We start from the raw sequence: 20,698 nt of genomic DNA, 5'->3' as shown, positions 1-20,698 counted from the left end.
GGACTACAGGTGTGCACACTATACCTGGCTAATTTTTGTATTTTTAGTATAGATGGGGTTTCACTATGTTGGCCAGACTGGTCTCGAACTCCTGGCCTCTAGTGATCTGACCGCCTTGGCCTCCCAAAGTGCTGGAATTACAGGCATGAGCCACCACACTCAGCCCTTTTTTTTTTTTTTTTTTTTATTATGTATGTTATGGTGTTCTGTGATCAGTGATCTTTGATGTTACTATCATATTGTTTTGGGGCACCACGAACTACATCCATTTACGATGGCAAACTTAATTGATAAATGTGTGTCTTCTGACTTCTCCCAGCCCTCTTCCTCTCCTCAGGCTGCCCTATTCCCTGAGACACAACAATCGTGAAATTAGGCCAATTAATAACTCTACAGAGGCTGGGCGCGTTGGTTCATTCCTGTAATCCCAGTACTCTGGGAGGCTGAGGGAGGTGGATCACCTGAGGTCAGGAGTTTGAGACCAGCCTGGCCAACATGGTGAAACTCTGTCTCTACTAAAAATATAAAAATTAGCTGGGCATGATGGCACATGCCTATAATCCCAGCTACTCAGGAGGGTGAGGCAGAAGAATCGCTTGAACCCGGGAGGCAGAGGTTATAGTGAGCTGAGATCGTGCCATTGCACTCCAGCCTGGGCAATAGAGTGAGACTCTGTCTCAAAAAAAATAAATAAATAAAATAACTCTACAATAGCCTCTAAGTGTTAAGTGAAAGGAAGAATCTCACGCCTCTCACTTTAAATCAAAAGCTAGAAATGACTAAGTTTAGTAAGGAAGACATGTCAAAAGCTGAGATAGAGCCAGGCATGGTGGCTCATCCTTGTAATCCCAGCACTTTAGGAGGCTGAGGCAGGAGGACTGTTTGAGTGTAGGAGTTCAAAACCAGCCCTAGCAACACAGCGAGACCCCATCCCTACAAAAAAAAAAAAAGCCAGGTATGGTGCACACACCTATTGTGTGTGCTGTTGCACTCCTCAAGAGGTTGAGGCAGGAGGATTGCTTGAGCCCAGGAGTGAGTTCAAAGTTACAGTGAGTTATGATCATGCCACTGCACTCCAGCCTGGGTGATGAAGCAAGACCCTGTCTCTAAAACCAAAAATAAAAAAAATTGAGATAGGCTGAAAGATAGGCCTCTTATACCAAACAGCTAAGCTGTGAATGCAAATAAAAGTCCTTGAAGGAAATTAAAAGTACAACTCCAGTGAACATACAAATGATAAGAAAGTGAAACAGCTGGCCAGGTGTGGTGGCTCACGCCTGTAATCCCAGCATTTTGGGAGGCCCAGGCGGGCGGATCACAAGGTCAGGAGATCAAGACCATCCTGGCTAACACGGTGAAACCCCGTCTCTACTAAAAAATACAAAAAATTAGCTGGGCGTGGTGGCGGGCGCCTGTAGTCCCAGCTACTCGGGAGGCTGAGGCAGGAGAATAATGTGAACCCAGGAGGTGGAGCTTGCAGTGAGCCGAGATCGGGCCACTGCACTCCAGCCTGGGCAACAGAGCGAGACTCCATCTCAAAAAAAAAAAAAAGAAAGAAAGAAAGTGAAACAGCCTTCTTGCTGATATGTAGAAAGTTTGAGTGGTCTAGATAGGAAATCAAACTGGCCACAACCTTCTCCTAAGCCAAAGCCTAATCCAGAGCAAGGCCCTAACTCTCTTCAATTCTAGGAAGGCTGAGAGGTGAGGAAGCTACAGAAGAAATGTTGGAAGCTAACAAAGGTTAGTTCATTGACTGGGCATGGTTGCTCATGCCTGTAATCCTAGCACTTTGGGAGACTGAGGCAGAAGGATGGCTTGAACCAAGGGGTTGGGGCCAGCCTGGGCACCATAGGGAGACCCTGTCTCTACAAGAAATAAGCCAGGCATGGTGGCACACACCTGTAGTCCCAACTACTCAGGAGGCTGAGGTGGGAAGATCACTTGAGCCTGGGAAGTCGAGGCTACAGTGAAGCATGATCACGCTGTTGCACTCTGGCCTGTGCAACAGAGTGAGACTGTCTCAATCAATCAATCAATCAATCAATGTTAGTTCATGAGATTTAAGGCAAGAAGCTGTCCCTATCACATAAAAGTACAAAGTGGAGTGGCAACTGCTAATGTAGAAGCTGCAGCAAGTTAACCAGAAGACCTGGCTAAGATCACTGATTAAGGTGGCTACACTAAACAATAGATTTTTAATGGAGATGAAACAGCCTCCTATTGAAAGAATATGCCATGTAGGACTTTCTCTTTTTTTTTTTTTTTTTTTTTTGAGACAGAGTCTCGCTCTGTCACCCAGGCTGGAATGCAGTGGCACAATCTTGTCTCACTGCAACCTCTGCCTCCCGGGTTCAAGCAATTCTCCTGCCTCAGCCTCCCAAATAGCTGGGATTACAGGTGCAGGCCACCATGCCCGGCTAATTTTTGTATTTTTAGTAGAGATGGGGTTTCACCATGTTGGCCAGGCTGCTCTCAAACTCCTGACCTCAGGTGATCCACCCACCTTGGCCTCCCAAAGTGTTGAGATGACAGGCATGAGCCACCGCGCCCAGCCAAATATCTAGGACTTTCATAGCTAAAGAGAAGTCAATGCCTGGCATTAAAGCTTCAAAGAACAGGCTGACTCTCTTCTTAGGGGCTTATACAGCTGGTGACTTTAAGTTGAAGCCAATGCTCATTTACCATTTTGAAAATCCTAGGGTCCTTAAGAATTATGCTAAATCTAGTCTGCCTGTGCTCTATAGATGGAACAACAAACCCTGGATGACAGCATGTCTGTTTACAGCATGGTTTACTGAATACTTTAAGCCCACTTTTGAGACCTACTGCTCAGAGAAAAGGATGGCTTTCAAATCACTACTGCTCATTGACAATGCACCTGATGGAGATGTACAACGAGATTAATGTTGTGCTCTGATGGAGATGTACAAGAGCTCTGATGGAGATGTACAACGAGATTAATGTTGTTTTCCTGCCTGCTAACACAACGTCCATCCTGCAGCCATGAATCAAGGTGTGACTTCACTTTTCAAGTCTTATTTTTAAAAGACATTTCATAAAGCTATAACTGCCATAGATAATGATTCCCCTGATGGATCTGGGCAAAGTAAATTTAAAACATTTTGGAAAACATTCATCATTTTAGATGACATTAAGAATATTCATGACTCGGCCAGGCACGGTGGTTCACACCTATAATCCCAGCACTTTGGGAGGCCAAGACGGGCGGATCACCAGGTCAGGAGATTGAGACCACCCTGGCTAACACGGTAAAACCCCGTCTCTACTAAAAGTACAAAAAATTAGCTGGGCGTGGTGATGGGCACCTGTAGTCCCAGCTACTCGGGAGGCTGAGTCAGAAGAATCGCTTGAACCTGGGAGGTGGAGGTTGCAGTGAGCTGAGATCATGCCACTGTACTCCAGCCTGTGTGACAGAGTGAGACTCTGTCTCAAAAAATAAATAAATAAATAAATAAGTATGCATGACTCATGGGAGGAGGTCAAAATGTCAACATTAACAGGAGTTTGGGAGAAGTTGATTCCAACCCTCATGGATGATATTGACAGGTTCAAGACTTCGGTGGAGGGCCAAGCACAGTTCTCACACCTGTAATCGCAACATTTTGGGAGGCTGAGGTGGGCAGATCACTTGAGGTCAGGAGTTCAAGACCAGCCTGGCCAACATGGTGAACTCATCTCTACTGAAAATATAAAAAATAGCCAGGCATCGTGGCACATGCCTGTAATCCAGCTACTTAGGAGGCTGAGGCAGGAAAATCACTTGAACCCTGGAGGTGGGGGTTGCAGTGAGCTGAGATCACACCACTGCACTCCAGCCTGGGCAAAAGAGCAAGACTCTATCTCAAAAAAAAAAAAAAAAAAAAAAAAAAAGAGGCCAGGCTGGGCACGGTGGCTCATGCCTGTAATCCAACATTTTGGGAAGCCAAGGTGGGCAGATCACCTGAGGTCATGATTTCAAGAGCAGCCTGGACAACTTGGTGAAACCCTATCTCTACTAAAAATATTTTTAAAATTAGCCAGGCATGGTGGCAGGCACCTGTAATCCCAGCTACTCAGGAGGCTGAGGCAGGAGAATGGTGTGAACCCAGGAGGCGGAGCTTGCAGTGAGCCGAGATCGCGCCACTGTACTCCAGCCTGGGTGGCAGAGCGAGACTCCATCTCAAAAAAAAAAAAAAAAAAGCCGGGCATGGTGGCGGGTGCTTGTAATCCCAGCTATTCAGTAAGCTGAGGCAGGATAATTGCTTGAACCCAGAAGGTGGAAGTTGCAGTGAGCCGAGATCACGCCATTGCACTCCAGGCTGGGTTACAAGAGCGAGACTCCATCTAAAAAAAAAAAAAAAGACTTCAGTGGAGGAAGTAACTGCAGATGTGGTGGAAGAAGAAAAAGAACTAGAATTCAGAAGTGGAGCCTGAAGATGTGACTGAATTGCTGCAACCTCATGATAAAACTTGAATGGATGAGGGGTTGCTTCTTACAGATGAGCAAAGAAAGTGGTTTCTTAAGATGGAACCCACTCCTAGTGAAGATGCTGTGAACATTGTTGAAATCAGAACAACAAAGGATTAAGAATATTACCTAAGCCAGGTTTGGTGGCTCACACCTGTAATCCCAGCACTTTGGGAGGCCGAGGCAGGCAGATCACGAGGTCAAGAAATCAAGACCATCCTGGCCAATGTGGTGAAACCCCATCTCTACTAAAAATACAAAAATTAGCTGGGCATGTCCAGGCATGGTGGCTCACGCCTGTAATCCCAGCACTTTGGAAGGTCGAGGTGGGCGGATCATAAGGTCAGGAGATCTAGACCATCCTGGCTAACACGGTGAAACCCCTTCTACTAAAAATACAAAAACAAAAATTAGCCAGGCATGGTGGCGGGTGCCTGTAGTCCCAGCTACTCAGGAGGCTGAGGTGGGAAAATGGCATGAACCCGGGAGGTGGAGCTTGCAGTGAGCCGAGGTCGCGCCACTGCACTCCAGCCCAGGTGATGGAGCAAGACTGTCTCAAAAAAAAAAAAAATTAGCTGGGCATGGTGGTGTGCACCTGTAGTCCCAGCTACTCAGGAGGCTAAGGCAGGAGAATCACTTGAACCCGGGAGGTGGGGGTTGCAGTGAGCCACTGCACTCCAGCCTGGCAACAGAGCGAGACTCAGTCTTAAAAAAAAAAAAAAGAATATTATCTAAACTTAATTGATAAAGTAGTAGCAGGGTTTGAAAGGATTAATTCCAATGCTGAAAGAAATTCTACTGTGGGTAAAAATGCTATCAAACAGCATTGCATGCTAGATAAATCTTTTGTGAAAGGAAGAGTCCGGGCCGGGCGCGGTGGTTCAAGCCTGTAATTCCAGCACTTTGGGAGGCTGAGGCGGGCGGATCACGAGGTCAGGAGATCGAGACCATCCTGGCTAACATGGTGAAACCCCGTCTCTACCAAAAATACAAAAAATTAGATGGGGGCAGTGGCGGGCGCCTGTAGTCCCAGCTACTCAGGAGGCTGAGGCATGAGAATGGCATGAACCAGGGAGGCAGAGCTTGCCGTGAGCCGAGATAGCACCACTGCAGTCCAGCCTGAGCGAAAGAGCGAGACTCCGTCTCAAAAAAAAAAAAAAAAGAAAGAAAGGAAGAGTCCATTGATGTGGCAAGGTTCGTTGTTGTCTTATTTTAGAAAATTGCCATAGCCACCCCAGCCTTCAGCAATCACCACCCTGACCAGTCAGCAACCATTGACATCAAGGCAAGACCCTCCACCAGCAAAAAGATTATGATTCGCTGAAGGGTCAGGTGATCGTTAGTATTGTTATGAAATAAAGAATTTTTAATTGTTTTTAACATTTTTAGACACAATGCTATTGCATACTTAACAAACTATAGTATAGTATAAACACAACTTTTCAAAAAATGTGTGACTCACTTTATTGCGGTGTTCACTTTATTGTGGTGGTCAGGAACCAAACTTGAAATATCTCTGAGGTATGTTCATTTTCTTTTTTTTTTTTTTTTTTGAGACGGAGTTTTGCGCTGTCACCCCAGGCTGGAGTGCAGTGGCGCAATCTCAGCTCACTGCAACCTCTGCCTCCCAGATTCAAGCAATTCTCCCTACCTCAGCCTCCCGAGTAGCTGGGTTTACAAGCGCGCGCTACCATACCCAGCTAATTTTTCTTTTTTAGTAGAGACAGGGTTTTGCCATGTTGGCCAGGCTGGTCTCGAACTCCTGATCTCCAATGATCTGCCCACCTTGGCCTCCCAAAGTGCTGGGATTACAGGCGTGAGCCACCATGCCCGGCTGGTGTGTTCATTTTCATTTGAGTCCTTACTATGTGTTAGGCACTGTTATAAGCATTTTGTGCATGAGTTAACTCATTTAATTCTTGCATCCAAATACTCACCAGGCCTGACCCTGCTTAGCTTCCAAGATCAGAAAAGACTAGGCACGTTCAGGGTGGTATAGGAGTAGTCCATTTAATTCTCATAACTCAATGAGGTAGAAAATATCAATTCTCCCCTTTTTAGAAATGAGGAAACTGAGGCACAGGGAAATGGAGGGATTTGCATGAAGTCACACAGCTAGTAAGTGGCCAATTCAGGATTCCAACCCAGCCTGTCTGATTCCACAGCCCTTGTTGTCCCCATCCCCATCCTGAGATACCCCCCAGTTGGGTCACTTGCTGCTCTTCAGAAGTGTTTCCCCCTAGAGGTGTGGGTGACTATTGTCCTGTGGTTCCTATTGTCATTTAAACTATTGTTTACTTAACAATCCAGTTCATGCCAGAACCGTGGAGTCTAACACTTTAACACTTACTGTGTCCTTGGGTTTAACTCTCTGAGCCCCTGTTTCTTCATCGGTAAAATGGGGATAAAAATAATAGGCTGGCTGTGAAGATTAAAATGAGATAAGGCATGGCAAGAGCTGAGTACGGTGCCTGACACATGATAAGCAGTGTCACATTTCATGAGTTAGTTGTTATTGTTGTCATTATCATTGCCATCATCATCATTAGATCCCTCTCATTCTCAGGAACACCCAACAAGGGAAGAGACAGAAGTGGGGCGCTGAGTCTGTGACTTGGGCGTGGCCCCGGCCCCCAGTGGCCTAGAGCCTGGAACCTGAATTGGGTCATAGCATCGGAGGACATGCTCTTCTCTACTGGAGATGCTCAAGGGAAGGAAATGGGGTCAGCACCACCAGCTATGTGCCAAGCATTATATCCAGTCCCTAAATCCCAGAATCCCAAAAGTAACAGTTGAGATGTAAGTATGGCTAGTATTTTCAGGGATATTTGGGAGAAGATTCCCAACCTGCCTCCATTCAAGATTGCTACAAAAATCAAGAGACATTGAGATACCTCCTCTCTGTGAAAGCATATGGAAAACAATCCTACCTTTTGTAATTCAAGAACATTCATCAGTGTGTACTATAAGCTGGGCCCTGGGGAAGCTCCACCCTCAAAAACCCATGGTGAACCACCAGTTCCCACTAGGCCCTTGGTTCCAGTCTCAGAGGAAAATGGCAGGTGGCATGGCCCACTGCTGTGGCCTGAGGACAGATCCCATGGCCTCGAGGTAATGGACTATTACCTTTGGGAATGTCATGCTCCAAGGAGTCCATGAAATCCAGGGAGGGGTCCAGGTCAGCCTTCTCAAGCAAGGTCTTATTCTTTAGCTCAACAGGCTCCCTGAAATGGAAGTAGGAGCTGAGCTTCTTGGCCTCAGACAAGGACAGTCCTAGAAAGAGGTGGCAGGCAGGAAAAGGATGGTTAGCCCAAAACCCTCCAGCCCCCTTTCTGTCTGCACTGGGACCACATGGTAGGGCTTACAAAAGACCCTGTCAACCACTGACAGAGAGCTGAAGGAAGGAAAGGGATTAGCATTCCCTCAGTCCAAACTCGGACCAGATCCTGCCATAAAGAGAGTCCAGCCAGGCACGATGGCTCATGCCTGTAATCCCAGCACTTTGGGAACCCGAGGCAGGCAGATCACCTGAGGTCGGGAGTTTGAGACGAGCCTGGCCAACAACCCCGTCTCTACTAAAAATACAAAAATTAGCCAGGCATGGTAGAGGGTGTCTGTAATCCCAGCTACTCGGGAGGCTGAGGCAGGAGAATTGCTTGAACCCAGGAGGCAGGGGTTGCAGTGAGCCAAGATCGTGCCACTGCACTCCAGCCTGGATGACAAGAGCAAAACTCCATCAAGAAAGAAATGAAGGGAGGGAGGGATGGAAGGAGGGAAAGGGGGGAAAGAAGGGAAAGAAGGGAAAGGAAGGAAGGAAGGATGGAAGGAAGAAAGGAAGGAAGTCCAAGGAGGAAGGACATAGGAAAAGGCAGGTAGCCCAGATCCATGTAAAGCCCTGGGACCAAGGGACTATATGCTCTCCCACTCCTCAAACTGAAGACAGTCAGGGGCCAGGAGATGGGGAGCCCATACCGACCACTGGTGCCAAGTCACTGGGCACACCCTCCCAGGTGATAAGGTCACAGCTACTCCTTCTCTGATAAAGTGTGTAAGTCCCCCTGCTGGACTCCCAGACATAGGTTCTACTGTGCTTGGGAAAAGATACTCCCAGCCCTTGAGAAGGGCCCCAGAGAACTCACCTTCAAAGGTCCGATTGACATGGGTGGGTCCAAAAGGGGTCTTGAAGAGGGCGCCTCGGGGGATGATGGCCACAGCCTTGTCAATCTGGTCAATGACAGACACCAAGCGGGTCTCTTCCTTGATCTGGACCTGAGGAGACAGGAGAGGAGCCCCCTTGCCAGGGCACTGTGCCCATCCACCCCTGGCGCAAGGTCCCTCTGCATGGCAATCTCACCTGCACCACCGCAGTGTAGTGGACACCAGAGCCACACAGATCACTCTGGGCAAGCCCTCACCTTCCTTCCTATCAAGATTTTCTTCCTTTTTATTTATTTTTTAATTTGTAATACATACAGGTGGTATGATATTCAAAACTACAGAAAAAAAAATCAGTCTTTCTCTCACCCCAGTCCCTGAGACCCTAGTTGCCCTCACTGGGGGCAACCACCATTGAAGTTTTCTCATGTACTCTTCCAGAGGCATACCATTCTATCAGCATATTTAAATGTTGCTTATTTTGCCTTTTTAAAATATAAAAGTAATCATGCTCACTGTAGAATATTTGAATAATATAGAAAGACATACCAAAGAGAATTAAAACCACTCATAATCCTACCTCCTAAAGATAATCACTGATAACATATTGGTATACTTTCTTCGTGTTTTGTTGTTGTTGTCGTTGTTGTTGTCATTTTGTTTTTGTTTTGAGACAGGGTCTCACTCTGTCATCCAGGCTGGAGGGCAGTGGCACAATCATGGCTCACTGCAGCCTCAACTTCCCAGGCTCAGATGATCCTCCCACTTCAGCCTCCTGAGTAGCTGGGAGTACAAGCACATGTCACCACACCTGGCTAATTTTTGTCTTTTTTTATTATTTTTATTTATTTATTTATTTATTTTTGAGACAGAGTCTTGCTCTGTCGCCCAGGCTAGAGTGCAGTGCAGTGATCTCAGCTCACTGCAATCTCTACCTCCTGGGTTCAAGAGATTCTCCTGCCTCAGCCTCCTGAGTAGCTGGGACTACAGGCGTGCACCACTGCACCCAGCTAATTTTTGTATTTTTAGTAGAGACAGAGTTTCACCATGTTGGCCAGGCTGGTCTTGAACTCCTGACCTCAGGTGATCCACCCACTTTGGCCTCCCAGACTGCTGGGATTACAGGCGTGCCCAGTCAATTTTTGTATTTTTGGTAGAGATGGGGTTTCTCCATGTTGCCCAGGCTGATCTCCAACTCCTGGGCCCAAGCAGTCTCCCTGCCTCAGCCTTCAAAGTGCTAGGATTATAGGGTGAGCCATGGCGCCCAGCCCTCTATGCATATATTTAAAACAAAATTAGAGTCACAGTTTATATTGTTTCATATCCTTCTCTTCAGTTTAACGTTATTTTGCAAGCATTTCCCCATATCATACCCTTTTTACACAGATGAAATTTAGTTACAATTACTATCTAGAGCAACTCTGAACAAAAGGATTTCATAGAGATTTTGTGGAAGAGCTCGACAGAGAATGCGTGTCAACAGAGGCCCCTAGAGAGTCACAGAGCCACCTATTTGCCATGGACGGCCTACCTGAATGGTTTACAAAAGAAAGGTAGAAACCAAGCTTTAATAAGTGCTGAGGCCAGGATCTTTAAATATGTCACCTCATTTAATCCACACAAGCCTGCAAAGTAAATACACTTATCTCAATTTTACAGAAAAATAATAATAAAACTGAGGCTAACGGCTGGGCGCGGTGGCTCATGCCTGTAATCCCAGCACTTTGGGAGGCCGAGGTGGGCAGATCACCTGAGGTCGGGAGTTTGAGACCAGCCTGACCAACATGGAGAAACCCTGTCTCTACTAAAAATACAAAATTAGCAGGGTGTGGTGGCACATGCCTGTAATCCCAGTTACTCAGGAGGCTGAGGCAGGAGAATCACTTGAACCCGGGAGGCGGAGGCTGCAGTGAGCCAAGATCACGCCATTGCACTCCAGCCTGGGCAACAAAAGCAAAACTCCGTCTCAAAACAAAAAAAAAACGGACTCAGGAAGATTAAGTCAATCAGGTAGGAGTGGGTGAGGATGCAGCTGAGGGTTCATAGACCTAGATTCAGACTTTCAGTATCACCCAGGTTCAAGTGCAACAGCTGTGCTTTGAATTCTGGGATTGTATTGTTTCAAAACTTAGGCTCTTTACTTGCTAACTTAGCAAGTCTATTTCCAGGAATTGACCTTCCCAGGAATTACATACAATGGAAATTATGTCTATATGGTCTTTTTTTTTTTTTTTGAGACAGAGTCTCACTCTGTCACCCAGGCTGGAGTGCAATGACACGATCTTGGCTCACTGCAACCTCCGCCTCCCGGGTTCAAGCCATTCTCCTGCCTCAGCCTCCCGAGTAGCTAGGATTACAGGCACCACTGTGCCTGGCTAATTTTTTGTATTTTTAGTAGAGACGGAGTTTCACTATGTTGGCCATGCTGGTCTCAAACTCCTGACCTCGTGATCCGCCCACCTTGGGCTCCCAAAGTTCTGGGATTACAGGCGTGAGCCACCGTGCCCAGCTATATGGTCATTTATTATGGTACTGTTTGTTAGAACTAAAACTTGGAAAGCAGCTGGATGAAATGGCTCATGCCTGTAAATCCCAGCACTTTGGGAGGCTGAGGTGGGAGGATTGCTTGAAACCAGGAGTTAAGACCAGCCTGGGCAACATAGCAAGACCCCACCTCTACAAAAAAATACAAAAATTAGCCAGGTATGGTGGTATGCACCTGTAGTCCCAGCTACTTGAGAGGCTGAGGCTGGAGGATCACTTAAGTCCAGGGGATGGAGGCTGCAGTGAGCCAAGATGGTGCCACTGCACCCCAACCTGGGTGACAGAGCGAGACTGTCTCAAAAACAAATAAAAATAAAATAAAACTTCGAAACCTACATTTTCATAAATAAGACACTGGGAAAATTATGGTACATTCCCACAATGGTGAAAAAAACAAAAACAAAAAAAAATGGAAGTTGGGCATGGTGGCTCATGCCTGTAATCCCAGCACTTTGGGAGGCCGAGGTGGGCAGGTCACCTGAGGTCGGGAGTTCAAGACCAGCCTGGCCAATATGGTGAAACCCCGTCTCTACTAAAATTATAAAAATTAGCCAGGCGTGGTGCCAGGTGCCTGTAATCCCAGCTACTTGGGAGACTGAGGCAGGAGAATCGCTTGAACCCGGGAGGCAGAGGTTGCAGTGAGCCAAGATCATACTACTGCACTCCAGCCTGGGTGTGACATCGAGACTCCATCTCAAAAAAAAAAAAAAAAATGGGAAGGCTCTTTAAGACACTGATATAGAAAGATCTCCAAAATATATCGTTAGGTGAAAAAAAGCAAGGTTCAGAATCATGTGTATAACATGCTGCCATTTTTTTTTCTTTTTTTTTTGAGACAGAGTCTCACTCTGTCGCCCAGGCTGGAGTGCAGTGGCCCGATCTCAGCTCACTGCAAGCTCTGCCTCCCAGGTTCATGCCATTCTCCTGCCTCAGCCTCCCAAGTAGCTGGGACTATAGGTGCCCGCCACCACGCCTGGCTAATTTTTTGTATTTTTAGTAGATACAGGGTTTCACCGTGTTAGCCAGGATGGTCTCAATCTCCTGACCTCGTGATCCACCCGCCTCAGCCTCCCAAAGTGCTGGGATTACAGGCATGAGCCACTGTGCCTGGCCAATGCCCAGGGGATTTTTTAAAAGGCAGATACTTGATGCTGGGGCCCAAGATCCTACATTTCTAACTCTTAGGACATGGTGAAGCTTCTGATCCAGACTCTACTTGGAGCAGAAAAATTTAGACACACACATACACATATGTACACACACATGCACATGCAAAATAGTTAACGTCAGACCGGGCGCGGTGGCTCACGCCTGTAATCCCAGTACTTTGGGAGACTGAAGCGGTTGGATCACCTGAGGTCAGGAGTTCGAGACCAGCCTGGCCAACATGGTAAAACCCCATCACTACTAAAAATACAAAAATTAGCTGGGTGTGGCGTCAAGCACCTGTAATCCCAGCTACTCGGGAGGCTGAGGCAGGAGAATTGCTTGAACCCAGGAGGCGAAGGTTGCAGTGAGCTGAGATGGCGCCACTGCACTTCAGCCTAAGCAACAAAGCAAGACTCCGTTTCAAAAAAAAAAGAAAGAGAGAGAGAGAGAGTTAATGTCCCCTAAATAGAGGACCTGTGTGACTGGTGGACAGAGATGGGAGGAAACTTTACTATATTCCTTTTTGTACCTTTGAATTTTGAACATGCGGATTTATTATTTTGTGAAATGAAAACTGATACTAAAATATAAGAGCCTGTGTACATTCCCTGACCCCAGAGTACAGCACAGAGCACCCCCTCTTCCCAGTCCCCACCCCAGAGCCCACCCACTGCCTTTATCCAGTTGCTTAGGAGGTAGCTGTGTGTGGCCTTGGGCACATCACTTAACCTCTCTAAACGGTAGGAGAATGTCCTCTTCTCTACCACCTGGAAAGTAACTCCACAAGATTACTTAGGTTGCTTAGGAGGTAGCTGTGTGGCCTTGGTCACATCACTTAACCTCTCTGAACTGGTAGGAGAATGTCCTCTTCTCTACCACCTGGAAACCAACTCCATAGGGTTTTAAGGATGAAACGAGGTGATACAGGCACAGTAGCACATTGCCTAGCACACCCAGGTACTCAATAACCAATGTGTCACAAAGGTAATAATAACATTAGTCGTCAGGGATGGTGGCTCATGCCTGCACTCCTAGCTACTTGGGAGGCTGAGGCGGAAGGATTATTTGAGCCCAGGAGTTTGAGACCAGCCTGGGTAACATAGTGAGATTCCTGTCTCAAAACAAAAAAAAAAAGAGATAATGATCGTACTTGTTGCCATAATTTCTTTTTTTTTTTTTTTTTTTGAGACAGAGTCTCACTCTGTTGCCCAGGCTGGAGTGCAGTGGCGCAATCTCAGCTCACTGCAAGCTCACCTCCCGGGTTCACGCCATTCTCCTGCCTCAGCCTCCCAAGTAGCTGGGACTACAGGTGCCCGCCACCACGCCCAGCTAATTTTTTGTATTTGTAGTACAGACAGAGTTTCACTGTGTTAGCCAGGATGGTCTCAATCTCCTGACCTCATGATCCTCCCGCCTCAGCCTCTCAAAGTGCTGAGATTACAGGCGTGAGCCACCGCGCCTGGCCTGTTGCCATAATTTCTATTGGGCTGGGTTTTGGATGAGCCCAGGCTCTCTTTTAGGCCCTCCTCCTGCTCTCCTCTTCACTCACCACTACTTCTTCTTCAAAGACCTTTTCACCTTCATTCACCTTCTGCAGCTCAGTGTGTTCATATTCGTATGATGGGTCCCCCATGAAGCGGCCCTTCACCACAGACGACTGCGCCACCATCTCCTCTGTAGCAGGGGGCAAGAGGCTCCACTCTGTGCAGTTCAGGCTGTTAACAATATTCACATCACCCCTGGATTCCAACTCCCCTGCTCACCCACTATTCCTATTATCTTCCCTTCTGTCTAGTGGGTTAGGCCCAGGAAAAGCTGTTGAAATGGCCACCTTTCCTCCTAGTGCTGTCGTGAGACTGTTAGAAGCCCCAGGTGCTGACTGGGCACGGTGACTCACGCCTGTAATCCCAGCACCTTGGGAGGCTGAGGTGAGCGGATCACTTGAGGTCAGGAGTTCGAGACCAGCCTGGCCAACATGGTGAAACCCTGTCTCTACTAAAAATACAAAAATTAGCGGGGCATGGTGGCACATGCCTGTAGTCCCAGCTACTCAGGAGGCTGAGGCAGGAGAATCACTTGAACCAGGGAGGTGGAGGTTGCAGTGAGCCAAGATTGCTCCAGCCTGGGTGACAGAGCAAGACTCTGTCTAAAAGAAGCCCCAAGTGCCAATGGTGAACCCACCCCTCATATGTGATAAGCAAATTCAATTTCATTCATTCCATGTATGTTGAAATTAAATGAGACTCTTCCTAGATATCCGGACTATGAAATTCCAGATGAGTTTCTGGTAGCTGAACTTTCCTCAATTGTGTGGACCCATGTTTTGGTGGGCCCTAAATTCGTGCTCAGCCTTCCCACTGAGTCAACAGCACAACCATTTCCTCCCATTTCTCAGGAATGCCCAGCCTATGCTCAAGGACTTCTCCTTTGAGGCCTTCGGGAGCACTCACCAGGCCCACCTGGTTCCTTCTTTCTCATTTCCTTCTGCTGGGAGAGGAGGTCCTTCCCACTCCTCTCAAATATACCCTGGGCCTAGGTCCCCAGCCTGGTCTCTGCTCATCCTCCTGCCCTTCACTCTCCACCAGTTCCCCCTCAACATAAAAACGTCTCAGCTGACCAGGTGTGGTGGCTCACACTTGTACTCCCAGTACTTTGGGAGGCTGAGGTGAGCAGATCACACGAGACCAGCCTGGCCAACATGGTGAAACCCTGTCTCTACTAAAAATACAAAAAAATTAGCCAGGCCTGGTGGCGGGCGCCTATAATCCCAGCTACTCAGGAGGCTAAGGCAGGAGAATCGTTCAAACCCAGGAGGCAGAGGTTGCAGGGAGCCGAAATCACGCCATTGCAATCCAGCCTGCGCAACAAGAGCAAAACTCCGTCTCAAAAAAAACAAAAACAAAAACAAAAACAAAACAAAACAAAACAAAAAAATGCTCAGCCTACTAAAATAGCAGCCCTCCAAATCCATGTCCTTCTAGAAAATGCTGTTCCTGTCCTTCCCTCCCTCTTTCCCAACTTTCACCAATAATCTCAGAACAACAATTGCCCTGTGGGGGCCTTTCCTCCCCTTCCTTTTCACTCTTCAGCCCACTGTGCCATGATTTCTGCCCCCACCACTTCAAGAAACTGCTTGGGAGAAGGCCATCCTTAACACCTAACGGCCAAGAAATGCATCTCCAGTTCTATTTCCTCTGACATCTCCCTTCCCCCTCCTCCAGGGCCTTAAGTATTTCCAGGGACCTATTCTCACCCCTCTTTTCTTTTTGCAGTCTTACCCACCTGCCTTCCAGACCCCCAGCTACTGCCTAGTCTGTATCCAGAATCCAACCACTTCCACAGCTCCCATCTTGGCCCAAGCCACCATCCCCTACTGTCTAGATATTGCCATAGACTCCTAACTAGTCTCCCTGCCTCCACATCTATTCCCCCTTTGGACTAGTCCCCACCCAACTGTTCACATCTAAGCCGTCATGTCACTCCTCTGCAGAACCTTCCAATGGCTTCCAATTAAGCCAAGTCTTACAATGCCCCACAAGGCCCTGCATGATTGTTTCCTACTCCTCACCTCTCTGACCTTGTGTCCTACAACACTCCCCTCACTCATTCTTCTCTAGCTACACTAGTCTCCATGGGGTTCCACAAACACACTAAGCACTAAGCACACACTTGCCTCAGGGCATTTGTACTTGCCTAGAATTCTCTTCCCTCAGATATTTACATAGCTCACTCTCTCAGTCACTTCAGGTGTCTTCTCAAATGTGACCTTATCAAAGAGGCTATCCCTGACCAAACTATTTAAAATAGTACCCCATCTTGTATTCTTTTTTTTTTGAGACGGAGTTTCGCTCTTGTTGCCCAGGCTGGAGTGCAATGGTGCAATCTCAGCTCACCGCAACCTCCACCTCCCGGGTTCAAGCGATTCTCCTGCCTCAGCCTCCCAAGTAGCTGGGATCACAGGCTTGCAACACCACACCTGGCTAATTTTGTATTTTTAGTGGAGATGGGGTTTCTCCATGTTGGTCAGGCTGGTCTCGAACTCCCGACCTCAGGTGATCTACCTGCCTCTGCCTCCCAAAGTGCTGGGATTACAGGCATGAGCCACCGTGCCCGGCCCATCCTGTATTCTCTATCCCCATTAGCTTTTAACATCATCTGACATGTAATAGATGTGTGTGTTCAACTATTGTCTATCTTTCCTTCCCTTTGTCTATCTTTCCTTCCCTGCCCCCTAAATACACACTACAATGTAAGCTCCATAAAGCCAAGGATTTCATTTACCACTGAACTCCTGGTGCCTAAATCAATGCCTAGCACATGGTAGCACATAGTAGGTGCTCAGCAGATGCTTATAGAATAAAATAAAATGAATCCCAAATCTCTATCTTCAGTTCAACTTTTTCTTCTGTATTCTACATCTGTACTTTAATATACCTTCTTAACACCTTGTAACTCAGGCACCTCACACCAAATTCACTATGTCTTCCCTAGTCCTGCCCCTGAATTCTCTCCTACTGAGTGGTGCTAGCACTTAACTTACTCAGCTGCCTAAGCTAGGAGGGGTCAGCCTTAACCTCTCCTTTATAACCATCCTTATTCAATGAGTTACATGTCCTGACAATTCTAGCATTTAAATCTTTCCAACCCATCAACTCCTCTGCATTCCCTCGGATACCTCTTCCTTTCAGGCCTCATTCATATGGACACTACAATGGACTCCTAACCACAGTGCTCACACTTTCAGGCCATTTTGCCCACTCTGGTCTGAGCAGGCTCTTCTTGCAAGCCCCTCAGTAGCTCCTCATGGCCTATGAACAAAGTTCCATATCCTTTTGCCTCTAGAACCAGTTCTATACAACATCATACTACCGTTCTCCCAAACACTCTGAGCCTTCCCCAGCCAACAAGTTTGTCTAACTGTTCACTAAATAAATAGGCCGTTGCTGGCCTATTTATTTTTAAAGTTTGTTTGTTTATTTATTTATTTATTTATTTTGAGACAGGGTCTCGCTCTGTCACCCAGGCTGGAGCGCAGCTTTGAACTCTCGGGCTCAATCCTCCCACCTCAGCCTACCAAGTAGCTGGGACTACAGGTGCGTACCACCATGCCCTGCAAATTTTCCTTTTTTTTTTTTCTTTTTTGTTTTTGAGACGGAGTCTCACTCTGTCACCCAGGCTGGAGTGCAGTGGCATGATGTTGGCTCACTGCAACCTCCGCTTCTCGGATTCAAGTGATTCTCCTGCCTCAGCCTCCCGAGTAGCTAGGACTACAGGCGCCCGCCACCACGCCGGTCTAATTTTTCGTATTTTCAGTAGCGTTTCACCACGTTAGCCAGGATGGTCTCAATCTCCTGACCTCCTGATCTGCCCGCCTCGGCCTCCCAAAGTGCTGGGATTAAAGGCGTGAGCCACCACACCCTGCCTTTTTTTTTTTTTTTTTTTTTTGGAGTGATGAGGTTTTGTTATATTGCCCAGGCTGGCCGAATGGACTGCTTTATAAGGTAGTAAGCTTCCCTTTAGTCAAAAAGAGGCTGGCCGGGCGTGGTGGCTCATGCCTGTAATCCCAGCACTTTGGGAGGCCGAGGCGGGTGAATTACTTGAGGCCAGGAGTTCGAGACTAGCCTAACCAACATAGTGAAACCCTGTCTCTACTAAAATTACAAAAATAAGAATAAATAAATAATTGCCAAGCGCGGTGGCGCATGCCTGTAATCCCAGCACTTTGGGAGGCTGAGGCGGGTGGATCACGAGGTCAGGAGATCGAGACCATCCTGGCTAACACGGTGAAACCCCGTCTCTACTACAAATACAAAAAAAAATTAACCGGGCATGGTGGCGGGCGCCTGTAGTCCCAGCCACTTGGGAGGCTGAGGCAGGAGAATGGCGTGAACCCAGGAGGCGGAGCTTGCGGTGAGCCGAGATCGCGCCACTGCACTCCAGCCTGGGCGACAGAGCGAGTCTCCGTCTAAAAAAAAATAATAATAATAATAATAATAATAAATAAATAATTAGCCAGGTGTGGTGGCGCGTGCCTGTAATCCCAGCTATTTGGGAGGCTGAGGCAGGAGAATCGCTTGAATCCGGGAGGCGGAGGTTGCAGTGAACCAAGATAGCGACACTGCACTCCAGCCTGGGTGACAGAGCAAGACTCTGTCTCAAAACAAAAATAAATAAATAAATAGCTGGATGGTCCTGTATGGTAGTGACCAGGGAATTTTCCCCAGCTCTCTCCCCATTCCGCATTCGTTCTCTACTTCCAAAAGCGCCTCCAGCTGCAGAGCAGATACCTCTACCAAAGAGCACCACCCTCTCCCTCGGGCGTCTGACCCTTCTCCAAACTGAGCCTTCTCCAAACTGAGCCAGGCCCAGCACTTGGCTGGAACCTGGCTTCTTCTCCAGGTCCGCATTTTCCAGAAACCTTCCCACTGCTTCACCTGGTTCTTGGCCCTGTCTGTCTTATAAATCCATCCGCATCTAAGTTTCTCTTGGCCTCCTCAGGCGGACAACACGCTCTCGCAAGGCCCCGCCCTCCGGGACATGCCTCGCCCCCTCAGGCTCCGCCCTAGCCTCAGATTCCGAGACATCCCCATCCCCGCCCTTTCCCTCAACCACCTCTTGACCGTCCCCAGGCCCGCCCCCAGGCTCTTCCCCATTCCACTCATCTCAGATCCTGCCCACACCTCCCTTGGCCCCATGGGCCCCGCCCCTTTCAATTGCTACGACCCGCCCACCCCGCCCTGACTCCAGGTAGCCACCCTCTGGGGAGCCCGCCCCGGGGGCCTCCTCACCTATAGAGCGTCTTGCGTGGTGCGAGCTGGTCCTCACTCAGGCCCTGCGCGATGTAGTAATCGGCGACGAGGCCAAGGATGCGGCCCCAGAAGAGAACCCGATCATAGCGGTAGTCGCGCTTAACCAGCATAAGAGACGTGAGCAGCGAGGCCCGACGGTCCGGGCTGAGGCCCTGCCCACTGCCGGACGCCAGCTCCAGAGACAGCAGGAGGCTGTCGGCGTCCATCAGGCCAGCGGCTCTGCTCAACGCCCGTCGAGTTGCTAGGAGAAGCCGCCTCCATGGAGACCTGAAGCTCCGCCCCTCCGCCTAGCTGGACGCTGGGTTCCACCCACCCCACCGCCTACCGCTCAGCCCTCCTCCCCACGGAGGCCTGGGCAAGCATTGTCCCCCTCCCTCATCCTTTCCAGAGTTTGGGACGGGATGTCTTCAGTTGTCACGGCCACAGCATGGCTTCCCCTACAGTTAGGCTACAGTGTGGGGTTGGAGGTCCCAACCCAGCCTTTTTCCATAGATATTTGGCCTTCCCTGAGCCCTTTCACATAGTCGACATTTAGAGTCTTCACTGTATATGCACCTGGGGTCTGGAAAGAAAATAATATAAAACCCCAAAACTGACACTAATTGTACTATTTCACCCCAGTCATGTCACTTCTTGACCTCAGAATGATCTGTGAAGAATTAGAGATTCCTCCTGGCTCTAATTAAGATTCTGTCAACCCCACTACCTCCACCCACACCCCACCCCAAGCCAGGTCTTACAGAATGAGGTCCATCCATTCTCTTCCATCTTCACCAGCTGTCTTCTTTATCTACCCTTTCCATAGAAGTATTCTAAGTGACAAATGAAAATCTAGGCAATGGGGGCAAGGTATAGGGTAACACCTTGGGAAAGGAGGGTGAGGAGAGAGATACAAAAAGGTGGACTTTTATAGACTACACTTTCTCATCAACTACCACCTTTCTCATCAACTACCAACTACCACCAACTGTTGTTTTTAGATCCAAATGGTAGCAAGAGATGAAAGACCAGAACCTCTCTGCAACTGGAGCTTCACTCCTTGGGCTAGATCACTTCTCCACATTCACTTCTTGAGTCCCCAGCCAAGGACAAACATAAACAGGTTCCTCAGCAAGCTTGTTGCCACAGGAGATGGGCTTTATTGTTAATGTTGCTAATTGATATTTTCATTTCTGGATTCCTTTGAAGAGCACTCAGGAAATCAGAATGACCTGGGCCCCAGCTGATAAATAAGTGTCTAAATTACCCAGATAATTACTTTTTTGATTGTCTGGGCATTGTTGGTTTTTGGGGGTTGAGACAGGGTCTTACTTTGTCACCCAGACTGGAGTGTAGTGGTGTGTGATCTCAGCTCACTGCAGCCTTGACCTCCTGGGCTCAAGTGATCTTCCCACCTCAGCCCCCCAGGTAGCTGGGACTACAGGTGCCTGCCACCACACCCAATTTTTTTTTATTTTTAGTAGAGACGGGGTTTTGCCACGTTGGCCAGGCTGATGTTGAACTCCTGAGCTCAAGTGATCCACCCACCTCAGCCTCCCAAACTGCTGGGATTACAGGTGTGAACCACCACACC

At 48.1% G+C, this 20,698-nt stretch overlaps 1 protein-coding gene across 3 annotated transcripts in view; it reads right to left on the bottom strand.

Moving 5' to 3' along the window:
* RSPH9 (radial spoke head component 9) overlaps positions 1–20,698 on the bottom strand; it is a 27,903-nt gene extending 7,205 nt beyond the window's left edge. Inside the window, exons 1-5 of one of the 3 annotated variants that reach the window (XM_054493263.2) lie at positions 19,105–20,692; positions 13,866–14,031; positions 8,608–8,737; positions 7,595–7,741; positions 2,735–4,344 (exon numbers count right to left, since the gene is read on the bottom strand). In XM_054493263.2, coding sequence (XP_054349238.1) covers positions 4,325–4,344; positions 7,595–7,741; positions 8,608–8,737; positions 13,866–14,031; positions 19,105–19,331 — 690 coding nt within the window. In that variant the 5' untranslated portion in view covers positions 19,332–20,692 and the 3' untranslated portion in view covers positions 2,735–4,324. Of the gene's footprint in view, positions 1–2,734; positions 4,345–7,594; positions 7,742–8,607; positions 8,738–13,865; positions 14,032–19,104 lie in introns of those variants that run through there. The other 2 variants (XM_054493260.2, XM_054493262.2) reach the window with 2 other exon arrangements.

Source organism: Pongo pygmaeus, chromosome 5 (genome assembly GCF_028885625.2).
Source record: "Pongo pygmaeus isolate AG05252 chromosome 5, NHGRI_mPonPyg2-v2.0_pri, whole genome shotgun sequence".
NCBI lineage: Eukaryota > Metazoa > Chordata > Mammalia > Primates > Hominidae > Pongo > Pongo pygmaeus.
This window is presented reverse-complemented; position numbering and strand designations above follow the sequence as displayed.